This window comes from Ptychodera flava, chromosome 1 (assembly GCF_041260155.1).
Source record: "Ptychodera flava strain L36383 chromosome 1, AS_Pfla_20210202, whole genome shotgun sequence".
NCBI classification, from domain to species: domain Eukaryota; kingdom Metazoa; phylum Hemichordata; class Enteropneusta; family Ptychoderidae; genus Ptychodera; species Ptychodera flava.
Window position 1 is genome coordinate 28,068,827 of NC_091928.1, and position 17,750 is coordinate 28,086,576.

At 36.7% G+C, this 17,750-nt stretch overlaps 1 protein-coding gene across 1 annotated transcript; it reads right to left on the minus strand.

The window, feature by feature from the left end:
* Window positions 1-5,855: 5,855 nt before the first annotated feature.
* Window positions 5,856-7,745, minus strand: LOC139136386 (uncharacterized). Its single transcript, XM_070704142.1, has 3 exons — window positions 7,637-7,745; window positions 7,041-7,143; window positions 5,856-6,686 (listed from the first exon to the last, which is right to left on the minus strand). Exons 2-3 carry the CDS (start codon window positions 7,105-7,107, stop codon window positions 6,067-6,069), a joined length of 687 nt encoding a protein of 228 aa, XP_070560243.1. The 5' UTR covers window positions 7,108-7,143; window positions 7,637-7,745; the 3' UTR covers window positions 5,856-6,066.
* Window positions 7,746-17,750: the final 10,005 nt, after the last annotated feature.

Genomic DNA, 17,750 nt, shown 5'->3' on the forward strand with positions numbered 1-17,750 from the left:
CTGTGCATTTATGTACACTGAATTATTGGTATTAATGTTCATGATAGACTAGAGTGGTTTCAAGTCAATGGTTGTGCAAGAAATTTGATTTTGGCATATCACTTAAATGTCGATTCACTATACATGGCAGTCTATGATGAAACTATGAGTAATTTTTTCCAATAAAAAAATAGGAAAATCTGTGCATTTATGTACACTTGATTATTGGTATTAATGTTCATGATTAGACTAGAGTAGTTTCAAGTCAATGGGTGTGCAAGAAATTTGATTTTGGAATTTCACTGAAATGTCCATTCACTATACATGGCAGTCTATGATGAAACTATGAATAATTTTTTCCAATACAAAACTTGGTAAACCTGTGCATTAATGTACACCTAATTATTAGTATTAATATTCATGATTAGACTAGAGTGGTTTCAAGTCAATGGTTGTGCAAGAAATTTGATTTTGGAATTTCACCAAAATGTTGATTCACTATACATTGTAGGCTATGAGGAAACTACAAATATCATAGGTTATCTGATCCTAAATTGTTATTCAAAAGTTGTTCGACCTGAAGCTTCCAGTTGTTATTGATGACACTATGCACTATTCTGAACAGTTTGTATTCTGTCAATGTCCTCAAAAAATTAAAAAATGTACATACAGCGACATGAACGTTTGACACCGACCTATAACCAATGTATTGTCAATGGGAGAATGATGTCAAATAAGTAATCTCCCAAATTGTTATTGAAAGAGTTATTATAGGGGAGAGTTATGCACAATAGTGTTGAATAAGTAGAAATCATAACAACTTAAATCAATGTGGCTGCTTGGATCATCAATACATTGTTTATCATACCTAAATTTGCGCCCGAAGGGCGCGCCGAAAATGGTAATGGCAGAAAATGAAAGTGCCAGGAGGTATTTTTTCTTTTTTCAGTATTCCATAACGTGCACATGCAATTTCAGCTTTGATGCATGAAAAAGGTGACCCTCCCCATAGGCTTGCACAAATTTTATGACCCTTCAAAAATGCTTGCGCGAAAAATGGCGACCCACCCCCAAAAAACACCGGCCCACCCCCCCCCTGTAATTTGTGTCCAGTCCCTAACGGGTGATGACAGAGCGGTGGCAGTTCGCTCCCTGCCATACCGCACCTAAGGCATCCATGTGTTCGCAGTGTTGCTATGAAGGGTCATGGGTTGCGGTTGTACATCTCGCTCGTGATCTGAACTGTGGACTGTCTGAAATTGGCTCACTTAACTTGACTCTCTGGAACTATTCGCTGTTAACCTGGACGTTCTTTAGGTGATATTGCCCACTTCACTTCATCAAGTACGGTTTCAAGTAGCTCTGCGTGGCAGGGCCCAGCCAAACAGAGCTAGGATTCAAGTAGCCCTGCGTACGATGCTGTGTGTTCCGCTACAGCTAATCGCCGAGCGGGGCGATTAGCTGTAACGGAACACACAGCATCGTACGCAGGGCTAGGATTCAAGATGTCAAAGTTATCACTGAAATGCTCAATTAATATTTCGTCAAATATTGGAGTACGTGGTGATCGGATTCCCAGCTGTTGGGGATTCATCGATCGAAGGAAACGTGAACAATGAGTGTTTTGAATAAATTAATAGTAATTTCGCGCGTTTGGGTTTTTTTCTGTGGCGAGTGCTCGTTTTTTTTTTCTTTTTTTTTCTTTTTTTTTTGCTGTGGCGAGTGCTCATTTGTTTTTTTCTTTTCACAGGCCCACACGTTTTTTGTATTTGCTCTGTCCATGGCATTTTTTTTTATTTTTATTTATTTTTATTTTTTTAGTAGATGATGTCCACTTTTGTCTAGAGCCATAACTTCCGAATTTTTTCTCTGATTTTCTCTCTTACTGTCAAAGCGGCTGGTGGCTCATATTATTTTTGATTTTCTATAATACGTTTTTTATTAGACGTACTGCTTTTAATTTTCTTAAGTACATAAATAATTTTATGTATGCATGGCTTTTTTTTGTCTGATTCTTTTATAATGATTTTCTGTATGTGGTTCACATTTCAATTTTTGTAATATTTTTTCCGAGTGGTAGTAGTGGTTTTTAGTGATTTTCTTGTGATTTTTGTATACGTACCACTGTATAACATATTTTACTTTTTTGTTTTGTAAAATCAGCACTCATTGCAACTTTTACGGAAACTATTATACGTGTATGTATGTCGATAAGTATTGATGTATGACTTTTTCAAATCGTTGACAATTGTTTATTTCCTAATTACGCTTTAAAGAATATTCTCAAGTTAAAATGAAGTATTAAATGACATTTCTATCTTTTGTTTTTAATTTTACTTTTCTTTCTTATTTCCTTCCGTAATGACATCGAATTTTTATTTCAATCGAGAAAGACCTTTATTTTTGCACTGAATCGATAAATATTTATGAAACATTTGGCGCGCCGTACATATCTCATGATTTACAATTGATTTTGACAAGCTGAGAAGCTAAAATAAGCTAAATAATATAGTGAAATTTGCATATTTGTGTTTTTAGAGCAATTGTTGCCCTTTTTGATCAAAACATCTATTTCTCTGTAGCAGCATGTCCAAAGTGATTGGATGTGTATAGATGTGTTGAAATTTCAATATTTGTTTTTTTGGGCAATTTATGCCATTCATGGTCAAAAAATCTGTATTAGTCTGATGCCGAAACCTGATTTTTGGTCGAACCCAAAAATTTCGGCCCCAACAATGGTTCTCGGTCGTTTCTGTATCTTCAAAGCCTACTGAATCAGAATCTGCATGATGCCACCCTGACACCCTTGGGCATTTTAACATATTCAAGATGGCCGCCAAGATGGCCGCCAAATATGTAAATGGTGATATCTCAGCTCTGTGAAATGTTATCAAAATGATTTTAGTGTCGTATGCGAGGTAAACGGGGCCAAGGAATTCATTTCTTACATTGCCGGACATGTGCAACCCTTAATTTGCATAAAAATTCAAGATGGCTGCCAAAATGACCTCAAAAACAGGTAAAATGCCATATCTCAGCTCCATTAGAAGCTGTTTGAGTCATTGTGGTCTCCTTTGCCAGGCAAATGGAGCTAAGGAACTCATATCTTTCATTGCGTTATATGTACAACCATTAATGTGCATAAAAATAATCCAAGATGGCTGCCAAGACGACCTCAAAAAAGTTAGAATGTCATATCGGAGCTCAATGACTAGCTGTTGAAGTCATTTTGCTCTCTTTTGCAAGGTATATTGGGTCAAGCAATTCATATCTTTCATTAGCTGAGATGTGCAACCCTTAATTTGCATAAAAATCCAAGATGTCAGTATGTAACAAGTTATATCTCAATACACTATGCCACTGATTTTGGTGTCTTTCGGCATGTTTTACAGGTCAAAGAAATGGCATCTTTTGTTGTATTTGCTGTAAAATCAAACATGAAAATCTGAAGGTTGCCTCTCTCTTTGACTGGCTCCGCGCTGTGTTATTAACAGCTCTCGCTCTTCGCTAATATCTCTCTCTCTCTCTCTCTCTCTCTCTCTCTCTCTCTCTCTCTCTCTCTCTCTCTCTCTCTCTCTCTCTCTCTCTCTCTCTCTCTCTTGCATACTCAACACACATCACACACATACACACGACGTGAGTGAATCAGATGAAAACTTCACAACATTCTATCGCCAGATTCGATATTTTTATGGCGGTGTGTCATTGAGTGCGCCCTTGTAGTGGTGAGCTCCGCGGCCCAAGCAATGGGTTTCAGGCCCCGTGGATAATAAAAAACACGCGTGACAAACGATACTCAATACCTTTCAACAAATCACAGCTTTGTCGTCGGATTTTTGCATTTCAAAGATTCAATTAAGGAAGGGAGGAGGGCAAATACAATTGAGTATCAATTGTTTGCTGTATGTGTGTTTCACTTGTCCAGTGATGAATGAATGAATGAATGCAAATACATAACATAGTTGAGATTTTTTAGTTTAGATTTCTTTCCTACTTTATCTAAAATTAACGAGATGATTCTTTCGACTGACGTTCGACAGTAGCATCGATCACTATTTTAGAAACAAACAAACAAACAAACCGTGGCAGTTTTTATCGATCTAGCGAGATACTAACTGGGTCAAATATTGAAAGTTGGCATGGCATGGCATTTTAACGAGACGTAATACAAAATAAATTCCGCTTAAATATAAGAGATTAGGCAACTTGGAGTTGCAGTGACTGAACGAATTCCACCGCCCTCGTTGTAAGGAAAGTGTCATTGTTATATTATTGTCAATTTCTTGAAGGTTTCACAATACATAACCTCGGTACAATTCCAAAAGTAGTGTCACGATTCACGATTTCCAGATAAATTGGCAAAAGTATTTGCTTCTTCACAAATGAACCATTGAAGGAATGCTGACTCAGCAGTATTTCTGAGCTCTTTGAAACGTTTATTAGGCCAGGAAAAATAAAAGGTTTGCTTTCTCATCCTCATCAATTCATACCCTCCGCGTTAACCTTTGTTCTGCTGATGAGGAAATAAAAAATGTACAAATAAAAGCTAAAATACGTGACGATAGTGCATAACACAGTACTGTATAAAACAGAACCGTAAACAAAATAACTGACACTAATATTCAATCCGAACTGTACATATATATCACTGTTATATTACGCTGTCAAAACTGTGCATTGCTACATTTAAAGTCAAACCGCAGAACTGTTGCTATACAAAAACAATAAAGCAACACTGCTGTGCATTTGTCTCTGCGTGCATTCCTGTGTTGTTTTCATATTTTTTCCTGCGTTCTTGTTGGTCGAATAATAAAAGCAAACCGCTATTTTTCCCACAAGTGGACGTCATTTATAGGGAATCTTTTTAAAATCCACTCCGCAAGGACATGAGAAAATAAAGAATCAATGTTAAACAGCTTTGTATTCTTTTGATGGACGAAGTTTGTAACAAGGAAAAAAAAAATTTGTTCAAAAATCGCTCAAAAATTTTAGCAACAAAGCCGTGAGTAAGCAATGGTTAAATTACTATTCAATCGTCAAGTTTTTGCACTTTCTAGCTTTCTTTCTAACTTCCTTTCAGCGGTAGGAAGGAAGGGAATTGAGTTATACTTACCATACATATGTTTTACGTATCCATGATGATTGAGAATCTTTCCAATCGTATCTCAGTGAGATGCGTGCGATGTTTGGCGAGAGCAGCAACCACTGCTTTCAAAGCGATCTCGCTATTTACTTTCGACATCTATACTTACACTATATATATCGTCGTTCTTGTCACTTCACTTCGAGTCGTCAATAGCGGTAATGTTACAGTGACTAAGAAGTGACTAAGTGTTTCGTTATCATTTGTTACTGATTTTGACGACACAAGCAAATGTTTGACCCTGAAGTTATGGGCAGATCATGCGTAATATATTTTTTTTCAGGACGCTTCATCAGTAACCCGACGTTTCATGCCAGTTTATGACTAGCGCAAATAGCCAAGAAGGTGTTCTCATTGAGATAGATACTTTTGCTGGTAAATTCACAATAACGACGTAAAAGCGTGCTACATTAAGTTGGCCGTAGGCCCTCACAGTTTAGGACACTATCGCTAGATTCGGCCAATGGTCTTCAATTGTCACAGGGGTGGAGAAGTGGTGGAATTTAAGCTGCGCAAATGTGCATGTAATTCACATCATACGCATGCTCAATGTGAGTGAGTCTAAACTGATTTTAAGAAGTGTTTCACGAAATAGAAAACCACGAACAAGAACAACGACATCCATAGGCCTGTGCGCAATGTCTGCTACTCATCAATATTTAATCCCTGAAGGAGGAGCCACAACGAGAGCGCGAGTTTCTCTCATACTTCATTATAAGACTCAACTCAGAAGTTTTGGCGTTTCAAAAAAACGAGTTTATTAATGCTAATATGATTCGGAATTAGGAACTTTTATAATGGAGTGACTAATTTACGTATGTACAACAATGACAGAATGACAGAAAGCGAAAACATCTCGATAAACCTAGACCTTGACATGATAACGATGACAAAAGTTGTTTGTTGCAATGGAAAAGCAAACCTATAGTGAAGCATGCATTTTATTAATCAACGAGGTTTGAGACGGACACAATGGAAAGGAGGCAATCAGTGTCGGGTATAGCGGCTCCCCACACGCCCTCACTGTCCAAGACATGGAGAGATTTGGATTTCTTTCCGATCCCGAATAGGATACCGTTACGCTGTATGGCGATATCTCTAACATTCAGGCCATCACATTTGTAGTACTTCCATGGGGACTCCAGATTTTCGCGGATCCTGAGTTTGCCAGTCTTGGAGACGCCGACGATTCTTCCGTCACGGTAAACGTCGACGGCCGCCACACCCAAGCTGTTAGGAACCACCACCCAACCACTGTCTGATGTTGTGCGTGGGATAGGGCGCTTGACGAGGCGCCCCTCCATGTTGACGCCAAGGATGGACCCATCCGGCATGACGGCGACATCCTTAACGCAGCAGCTGTCGGGCAGTGGGCCCTCCCAGTCGCCGACGTTCGGGGATTTCTTGACGTATAGTTGGTTGTCGTCGGCCACGCCGATCAGTCTCCCGTCCTTCAAGAAGCCGATATTGTTGATACAGCAACTGCCGCCTATCTTCGTCCACTTACCGAGCATTGTGCGCCTGGTGACCAACTTATTTTTGCAGTCTACTCCGACCATGGGAGCTGTAGAAATTAAAAAATTAAATATAGAAACTGAGAGAAGCGTCAACTCTATGGAAATGTGCTCGCTTGCATCGACTGTACCCCGTAGTTGCGTCGCCTGAGATAATCATTCTTTCCTACCTTGAAAGTACTAACATTCGGTAACCGTCACAAAATCATGCACAACACCCTGGGTGCATTGGGAATCTGTCGAAACCTAGAGTCATGATCAGCAGCGTACAATTATTTCATCTACTCGGTCTTTCTAGCTCACAAGTAAATGATAAAACCTGGGTTTTTTTAATTCCCAATTGGCGTTTAAAAGTAAGCTGTTTATTGCAGCAGTACACAGTGATGGAAAAATGAACTGCTTACCGACTCCAAAGGCTTGGCCAATCACCCCGAAGATTAGCAAAGTGCTGATGATGACACGCCACATCATCCTTCTGATCAATCAGGCAAGAAATTAGTGGAAGGTCTGAAAAGAGACGAAGATGACAGTTCTGGAGACATTCTTTCAGAAATCTGTTTGCTGTCAAAAAACCATGACCTCCCTTCGTTGAGACTTTGAAGTACAATTGTGTCGAGCTACGCTCGGATCGGCCGCTAACTTATTGTTAATTCTATGTTGTATTAGGTACATTGTGAAATCTGCGAGATCGGTGTTTTAAATCTGTTTAAAGATCATGATCTTCCGAGTGTGCTTTCGCTCTGCCGACATTTTAAAGGTATGTGGATTACTATTTGTGTACACTATTTTGATTGTTGTATTAAACACGGAAAATGATTTCACAGTCGAAAAATTCAGTACAACATGGAAAAGTTTACACATTGAGTTCCCTTCTAAACATAACTGGTAATAATAATGATCCGAAACATTCTGTTTTGTTACTTTTGTTGATATTACAGGAAAACATAGTTAATCCATGTTGTGAAGTTTATCAGGACGGAATTAACGTCCCTCCACTTACCTCGCCTTACAGGTTTTGAAAAAGTCAGCTGCCCTAGAACCTGGAATACGCTCTGTTTGAAGCCAGCCAACCGAATGACAATCAGGTTACGGTGGTTTGGTTTTCAACCCAAGCTGTCCCTTTGTTTGAGAGTTTTACCCAACCGTACAATTGAAGAACAAACAAGCCATCTGGCATGGTTGACTGTTCGAAAGCCATCAATCAAACATAATGTGAAAAATAACAGATGAAAAAGGCTGGTACATAGCAGGGAAATGCCAAATATACCCAATGTTTGGTCGTGACATTTATTGGTATTAATAATTGCATATCTGCATTTACCAAATAATACGTGTCGAGTAAGCAATTCAATCGAACGCGGGCTCGCTTTTGCTGGTTTGCACAAGAAAGTCAACATACGGCATGTACAATTGATTTGAAGTACGAAAACCGCTTTCTTCATTCACATCACAAAAATCGAGAGCAGTAAACATTCTGTTTAGTCACTGTCTTTTAAAGGGACAGTGTACCTCGCGCAGAGACGTAATTTCCAACAGATTCTTGATCACGGTTTAATTGATGGCAGGGAGCCATCAATCAATCAAAGTATGAATTAATGAATTGTTTTAAGTGCGATGGGGATAGTTTGTGCGACGGAAGGACATGTATGGACGAGGTTCAGTCTATAAACCCGAATATATATATATATATATATATATGTATATGTATATATATATATATATATATATATATATATATATATATATATATATATATATAAGAAACTTGGGTTGACACATACTACCACACCTGGTTGTTAGGTTATATATGATATAGGTGTGGTAGTTAAGTGTGTTTCTTCTATCTTCACCCCACTCCACGCTCCACTGGGGATCACCTGAATTCTACAGTTTCATATATATATATATATATAGAGAGAGAGAGAGAGAGAGAGAGAGAGAGAGAGAGAGAGGAGAGAGAGAGAGAGAGAGAGAGAGAGAGAGAAAGAGAGAGAGAGAGAGAATGAATGTAAACACACGATCTTAGAATTTCTCAAGCATGATATATGACCATGTTTTCGAAAGAAAACAATAAATCATAGACAGATTAAGGAGGAAATCCGTATCACTGGTCAAAGATGATATAGAGAATTTACAACTTTCTGTGTTTATTATTCGAAAAGCAAAAGGTAATTAAATAGGAAATTCCTACTTGTGCACCAAGATGACACTATCTCGGTGTTGTGTTAATTGTACTGACCTTCAGCCACGCTGGGGATTCAAGCGATTTGAGTGAACAGTCGTATCGCAAGCAATGAAATACTGAGGAAGACATCAAGAAGCATAGCTGATCTTATCGAAGGTGAATCCATGTTGCATGCGAAATCCCAATTGCTCTCGGAGCATTTCGCATTTGACGTTGATTCGGAAAAAGAGTTAAACGAACGCTCCTATTAATGAATGCTTATATTACCTAAGACATGTCGAATTTCAAAAGCTTCTTGAACACGTGCACGTATGTAAAAATCAACACTGACAAAATTTGACTCTTTTACCACATACTGCTTTACGTGTAACATGTTCAGGTAAATGTATTCTGCAAGTCGTGGTATTTCTTGATGGGTTATGACAATGCAAATAATGTGATATCGAGTAATATAGTTTTACTGCAACTACGGGTTCTCAATTCCGTCACTTTAAGGTTCAGTAAAGAGTAGTACGCTCTAGCCTCAAGGTAGGATTAGTTTTTCAAATTATTTTGTGAAAATTAAATATGATGTGACCCCGTGTTATTACACAATGCACACCAATCATATGTTTGAACACTGTTCATACGTTTGATAAAATGCTAACATTTGCATTCAGCTGTAATACAGGGTACTCTGCTCTTTTAAATTGCACACCAGTCGATTGAAATATGGCAGTTTATTTGAAAATTGTGACCATATATACAGTGGTACGTCGAGTTAAATAACCTCTGAAGAGTTACACCAAAATTGTAAATATAGACTATCGTTTAAATCAATAATTTTTGTTTGCAAACATCTGTAGTGTGTTTTTCGCATAGGGGTTAGAATACCTTATAAGCTGTTTGACCCTCACTGTCAGTACGTTCTTCAAGTCTTAGTTCTTTCCATGGAGATGACTGAAAGAACAAACCTAAATAACAGTATCAAAGATGATTTTCCTGGAACAAACGTTCCACGAGAAGTATTAACTCTGGTAGTTCTCTTAGCGTCTATCGTTGTAACTGGCGATTGAAATAAAGATAGGTCAAGGGTTAAATGGCCCGTAGTATTGATGAAGTCTGTTCAAAAAATGTTACTCAGAAAGATTAACAGTGACACTGAGGAGAACATATTCCTACCAGTGGGTCAGTGCCCCTGTATATTTTATTCAGACTCGGCTGAGAGACCCGATATTTAAATGAGGTAATGTTGCTGGTAGGAGTTTTATAGTCGAGGCGTTAGAGTTATTCATTGCAGAGCCTACAAAAAGCTATTCAAATTCTTCCGCCAGTCCAACACTAAGTAACTAAAATGCCTTTAATCAATATTTGTTCCCCGGCAGGTAAATATGTGCTTTTGCATCACGGTGTCAGTTTTCATAACTATCATCTTTAGAAAATGAAATTACCGGTGAATTCACTCTGGTAAAAGTGCAATTAGAGTCAAAAACCAATTGAGTTTTTAGCATTCTTGTTTTCGGGACGCTGCTTAGCTGTTGCCCTCTTCCGTCACTCTTGATCATTGCTGCTAAACTTATATTTAATATACCTATTTCAGCCAATTTATCTGATCGCTTGATCAAGCGATAATCTTAAATGGCCTTCTAATTATAAACAGAAAATATTAAGACTAAGCCTTCGAAATTGCAAAACTTAACCTTGCTCAAACTTTCCTCAATGAAACTTTCAACCGTTCTCTTATCAAATCAAGAAAGAAAATCAGGGGTCACCATTCAAAGGTTGGAAATAGAGAGACAATTTTAAAATACTCTACATTTTACCAATATTCGAATGGCCGCCATTTCCATGTAAGCTCAGTTAAGAAAAGTGAAATTTTCAATTTTAGAAAAACTAGACGAAAAGTTTCCCCACATCAAGAACTTTAAGGTGGCGATAATCCCCAGGATTGGTAGATCAGTCAAAAAATGCGACTGGTCTCAAATATTAATCATGTTTGTATAAAGAAATGAAGAGCGCCATCATCGAACTGTTACACCTGCAGTAAGATCACGATGATGTTGTGAGAAGTGTAGCACGACATTTTAAGAATGCTTATCGTTTGTATTTATCTTTTAAATACGGCAAAGGAAGTCACAACATTGACGTGGTTTCAATAATGAAGTATGGGGCAACGCCCCTTGTAGTTGTTCACAACCTTTGTTTTGGTCATTAGTTCAAGAGATTTCAAGTTTTTTATCAAATAGGATAGATTTAGTATATGTCCATGGAAAGTTATATTTCATTATCCAGGCCGCGACATGCATACAATTGCGTGTTTTTACATATATTTTATGGTTGATTATTTTGTCAATTTTTACTGATAACAGCAATACGTTGTTGTGTTGTGATATCGGCGCTAAGTGTCAGTGAAGATGTAGACGTAAAATTGTAAATCTTTTGACAGTGTTTTTCTCGAGCGAACTTAATATATTTTCCAGACCTCTCAATTTCCCGTTGCTATCGCTTTATTCGGTAAAGCAATACGAAATTATGCAAATGATCAGACCATGCATTCCACGCATGCGTCACAAACGGGTGATACCCCTTGCCTCAGTCCATAACTTGACGATATTGAAGACACATTTCTTGACTTCTACTCAGTCAGGTACATCTTCTTGACAAGTACCAGTTTAAAAACAGTATTCCATGAGCTATTGCGAAAGAACCTAATTTGTGTTACCCACAATTCATGTTCTTGTCAGTTATTACAAATAAAGATTCCATTCATACTTAGTGGTGCGGCATAACCAAAATTTTCATAACAATTGTGCATTTTGTGATAAAAGCATGAAATTTGGTACGAATGTAGATTATCATAATATAAATCAATTTGGATACCGAGCCACCACAGGTTGAGCCTCGTTCTGGTGTGGCGGCCATTTTTAAATATGGCGACCATCAGTCACTATAAAATCCCATAGTTGCTGCTCTACAGATGATTCTGTGGTGAATAGAGGACGTATTTCCATCATAAATGCCTTTTAAGATTACCATTTGCATATTTATTGTTTAAAAATCAATTTGAATACCGATCCCTTACAGGTAGAGCCTCGTTCTGGTGTGGCGGCCATTTTCAAATATGATGACAATCAATCCCATAGTTGCTGCTCTACAGATGATTCTGTGGTGAATAGTGGATGTATTACCATCATAAATGCATATTAAGATTACTATTTGCATTTTTATTGTTTTATAATTTCATTTTACTAGAAAAACGGGTTCTCTTAATAAAATTATTGACAATATGGTTGAAACAAGGCAAAAGTGGAAGATTCAAAATTGTCAAATTGAATGTTTTATACGATGATCAGCTGTCAGCTGTTCTGTGTAGTTAGACTATCAGAAGGTATTGTTAAGAGTTTATTTATTTTATTCTTATTTTAATCGTTGGTGCACCAGTTTTAAGCATTTTTAGAGTTGTAGCTGGTGCGTGCGACACTCACCAGGTTTTGCAAATAGGCCTAGATTGGCCCATGGCTGTGGTGGGGAGGGTATGATGCGTCCGAGTGTAAAAACAGCCAGTTCCATGTTCTTCCAATGGATTGAGTGTTCTTGAGTAGAAATGTTGAATATGTGCAATATTTTGACATAGACTAATTATCTTTTCTAATTGTTATAAGTCAGCCATTGACAAGTTTTGCAGGGTGTTAAATCACAAGGCCTGACATGGAAAATTGTGCGGGGAATTTAACCCTATCTCTCACTCTTGTTCATCTACATTCACGCGTAGGCCTACATACAAAAAAGTACAATAATATTTACTGTATAACAACCCTTCTAGTTTTAACGTTAAAAACAATAACATTTTGGGGGAAATCTCTTATATAATCCCATAATTGTCAATGTTAGAGATTTATCATGTAACTACAATTAGTACATAAGTGCAGCCGTTTAAAATTTGACCACGTGGAGAACACGATCTATTTTTATATTATTTTTCGGCTATATGTACTATATTTTATACATAACTTTTCCTAATTCATTTCACATGAAACTTATCTTCTGTAATTTGATATCTATTTCATGATTTAGATATTGGTTTTAGAGTTATTTCAATGTCGATGGTCTATTTCATAAATAAATATATATGGATTCATGCCTATAATATTTTGAACATCGTATATTTTGGTACTAATTTCTTGGTCGTACATAACTTGTTGTTGAAATGCAAAAACATGGTACCATAAATTAGATTGTATTACTCCACTTTCTTTTGTTTTAACAAACATGGAAGGTAGGGAAAGTAAAGCTAAAACACAATCCTGCACTTTTGTCCGTCACGTCCGGGCTTGGCACTCCCCGGATCTCTGCTTGCTTTTGCATAGCTAGTCAGCTTGCGAGTATTTTATTCCTTTCCATGGTGTTTACATAGGCTAAGACAAGAAGTTTAAACGACAACCCTAAATATTTGCCAATCATTTTCTTGTTATCCACTTGACACATGCACCAAGACCTAAGCAAGGTAGTGTTGGCTGGCCAATTATCTGATCAAATGGGAACCTTCCTATACAACAGTGACACTGTAGTCCAGATTGAAACATAAATCTCAGAGAATTACGCAGTTTTGTATTCACAATAAATCATTTGCACATTCAGTGACATACAATTACAGAAAAGCTATTACCAAATTTTGAACGTTTTGAACATGTCAGCCCAGCTAAATCTGATCTACTTTATAAAGTATACTGAGTGTATAAGCAATAATGAGGTCGATCAAGTATCAGATACATGCTTTTAAACTATTGAACATCATTTGATTTAATTCGTAAAGATTAGAAACGATAATTAGATCGGTTCAATATGGGATATATCCTGAAAATATTTTACTGAAGAATGCCAGCTAAACTTGAGCCAATTTATAAAGTTTAGAAACGATAATGAAATCGACCAAATATCGGATATATCCAGGAATAAAGTACCTAAGAATGGCTAGCTAAATTTCTGCTTATTTATGAAGTTTAGAAATTATCATTAGAGCAGCTAAATATTGGACATATCCCTATTTTTGTTATTGAAGAAAGCCAAGCTATATGACATATCTTTAGACACTTGTGCTAATTTATGAAGTTTGGAAACGATAATTAGAGCAGCTAAATATCAGGTATATCTATTCCATAATATTTTGTTTATGAAGAAAGTCCAGCTTTCTGATATATCTATACAAGTTTTCTTCAGGAACGCCCAGGTAATTTTGATGTAATGTATAATGTTTAGAAACGATTATTGGATCAGCTCAACTGTTGAATTAGCTGTGCTCATTGATACAGTTTACAAAACAAACTTGAAACAAAATAATTTAATATACGATGCTGATAATATTTTGAGATCATCCGTGACTATGATTTTGGCTGAATTCTTTCATAAAGACGTGTTTGATAAAAATTTATATGTTTCAGGAAATTTGCCGTATCTGTGTACCCCTAGAAATATGATCCCAGTGGCGACTAAATTATATTAAGTTCACTTCATATTTTGACATACGTCTGTTACAATCAAAACGGATTTCATATAAGCATTATATTGCCTTCTGTATTGTGTGGAGCAAAGCAAATGGTAAAACGTTAGATAAGCCGTAATTTGAAATGTAGTCCTTTGGGGTATTAGGTAAGTCTTGGTCCTATTTCATGAAAACTGTAAAGGATATTTGTATATTACAAAAGTTCACCTTAAAGAAAAATAAATGGCTTTGCTAATGATACCCCACAACCAGGCTATGTATAAGTTAGGCTCGGCATATGACTTAAACAAAGACATGGTTAATAAAAATTTTCGTTGGTCTCAGCTCAAAATCGTGATTTTGCGGTACCCTTCAACACATGACTGTGACAGCTGTTGCGTCCCAATATTTTTTCAGTTAAAGTCTATTTCATATTTGTGACATGGCCTTCTAGCAAATAAAACAAATTTCACACAAGGCATTGCCCAAAAGTCTATTTCGTATTTGTGACAGGTCCTTATAGCAAACAAAACAGACTTCATACAAGGCATTACCCTTTATTATATGTCTAGGTTAAAAAATGGTAAAATTTGACGTTTAACAAGGTGCGATTCGCAATACTTTGACTTTACAGTTTCCTTTTCCAATATTTTTTCTGTTAAAAGTCTCTTTCATATTTTCATATGTCTCCTTAGCAAATAAAACAGATTGCACACAGAGAATTGCCCTTTTAATATGTTTAGGTAAAAATTGGTAGAATTTGAGATAAGCAGTGACAGTGATTTGCAATATAAAGTTTTGGGTATAGGGTAAGTTTGTCATATTTTATAAAAGCTATGGAAAATATTGCATATTAAAATATGTCATCTAAAAGAAGAATAAAATCCGTTACCAATGTTAGCCCACAAGCTAGGTTATGTCAAAAAATAAGCTCAGCAGATGACTTACAAGAAGACAGGTTTAACGAAAATGCATGCGAGTTGGCAATACTGTAATTTTGCGGTACCCTTCAAAGTATGACCGGTAGACCTATAGCATTCCAATATTTTTCCTATCAAAAGTCTATTTCATAATTTGACATGTCCCTGTAGCGAATAAACAGATGTCATACAAAGCATTGCCTTTTGTGTTATGCCAAGGTAAAAAAGTGGTAGAATTTCAGATTTTTTGGGGTATTGGGTAAGTTTTTGTCCCATTTCATAAAAAGCTATCGAAGATATTGCATACTACATATGTCATTTTAAAGAGGAATAAATTTCCATTCTAATGGTATCCGACAAGTCAGGTAATATTAAAAAAACTTTAGCAGATGACTTACAAGTACTACAAGAAAAATGCACGTGGGGAGCAAAATGGTTATTTTGCAGTACCGTTCAAAAGTCGACCATAACAGTTATTGCATCCCTATATTTTTTCTGTCAAAATTCTATTTCGTATTCTAGGGATCCCATGGCTTCTACAAAGACAGGTTTTTTATTCTAAGGGTGCAAGTAGACCCTTCTAGCGCGCCCACGGCCTAACATATCTTGACTGCTGACATAGCGTCATCCTTTTATAGGATCTAATACCCTGCATTTATGCATAAGACTGTGTTTTTTGTCTGTATTTCCCGTTTAACAAGTCAGGAGGTGAAGAAAATTAAAAGAATTTTCAAATAACTCTTTTCACAGTTGCTTATTGAAAATATCCAACCTAAAGCTACCCAAAAACTTCTGCAGTTGACATTTACTAGGTGAGAAATACCTGTCTGGCAGCCATTTTGAGAAAATGGTTGCCATGGCAACGCTTCGGTAGATTTTCAGTGGCTCGGTATCTGAATTTGTTCAGCACATATTAAGACACATTTAAGCCAAGTTTGGTGCTTTTATCACAAAATGCACAATGGGTTTGCCATGCCGCACCACTATTCATACTTTCTCGTTATCCTTCATGTAATGTTTGTACAAACTTGATCACGTGGAAAAGAAGCCGCTGTATTCGTGCATCTTTTTCTCACGTTTTCACTTACATGTAACATAGGAGAACATGAAAAAGATGTGCTCACATGACGAGCTAACAAAATCCGTGAACAAGCTGTTTCTGCATTTCCGTTTGCCGACTGGTTCCGTTGCGCTATATGAAATACCGCCACGTGCGTTTCCTGTTGATCAGCTCATGTGCCGACATTAGAATTTAGAATTTAGAACTTGGCGATATAACATTCTACAACACGATTGGAACTAAGTTAGGATAATTGGATCTTCATATTTTTCGAATTTCTCAAAAGTGTAAGGTGCCCCAACGTTAAATGTTGCAATATTACAAATTAAGCTTACTCATAAAAACAAGTGTGTAACTAAAAGAGAAAAGTAGGTGAGGTTACATTTGCACCTTAAATCGACAGTACTTCACCATCCAATTATCCCAAATTAGTTCCAGTCTTGTTCTATACATGTAAACCTTAGTGCTCGAGAAATCTGATGAATTTTGATAAAGGCAGTAAAATTTTCATCAGCAGACTTGCCAATGCTATATCACAGATTCCTTATAATTTTCCGTATCAGTGGGCGTGAAGAAACATTAGAAGTGATAATCCGAGGGTATGACGTCACAAAATCGACACAGCATATAAGATACACAAAGGTATCGCTTAAATTGTATATCTATGATGATATCACACTTATTTCACATACAGAATGCACAACGCAGAGTTTGTTGGTTTTAGCCCAGGATTACTCAGCAAGTTGACAGGTTGTGTTACTTTCGATGTAAATTATGAAGTGTTTAATTATTTGCGCTTCAGCAAACACTATGTCACGATCTCGATATATAATTTTATAGGCTAATAGTCAGACAATCATCCGGATATCGGACAATTCACCAAACATCATGAGGAAGAATATCACTTTCATATCAGAATGAAACACACCACATTGTGTAAGGGATCTCTTCAACATGCTGGAGGTTTTGATATCTATAATTGTTCGGTGATACTTCAACGCCTTATCAAAGCGGTGACATCATTTGTTTGACCTCAGACCTGAAATTACTTGTATTTTAATAATTGGGTAGATTTACCTGCGGTTGAATCACAAAATTATCAATTGAATATTGTCCATACCTACTATATGAACACAATAAAATGTGCAAGTTACGGCTAGATGTAACGTTTCAACGCATTTATTTTCTAGTATGCACATGGATATCGCTAGGTTTTAAAAAATTAATATCTATCTTGAACGTCTCATCTACCCTGTTATACATTATATGGCAATTGTGGATGGACATTTTTATTTGCAATTTTATTTTCAGCTTTTACTTTTGTTTATAAAATCACCATATCATTTCTATTACGGCCAGATTTGGTTTTGTTTGTGAAACTTGCAGGTAGACATTCAAACAACTGAACAAAGAACTGATATAAATCAATACATTTATGGCATGATATGATACCAGCGTTCGTCATACTCTCGCTCTCGTGACGTTTTCCGC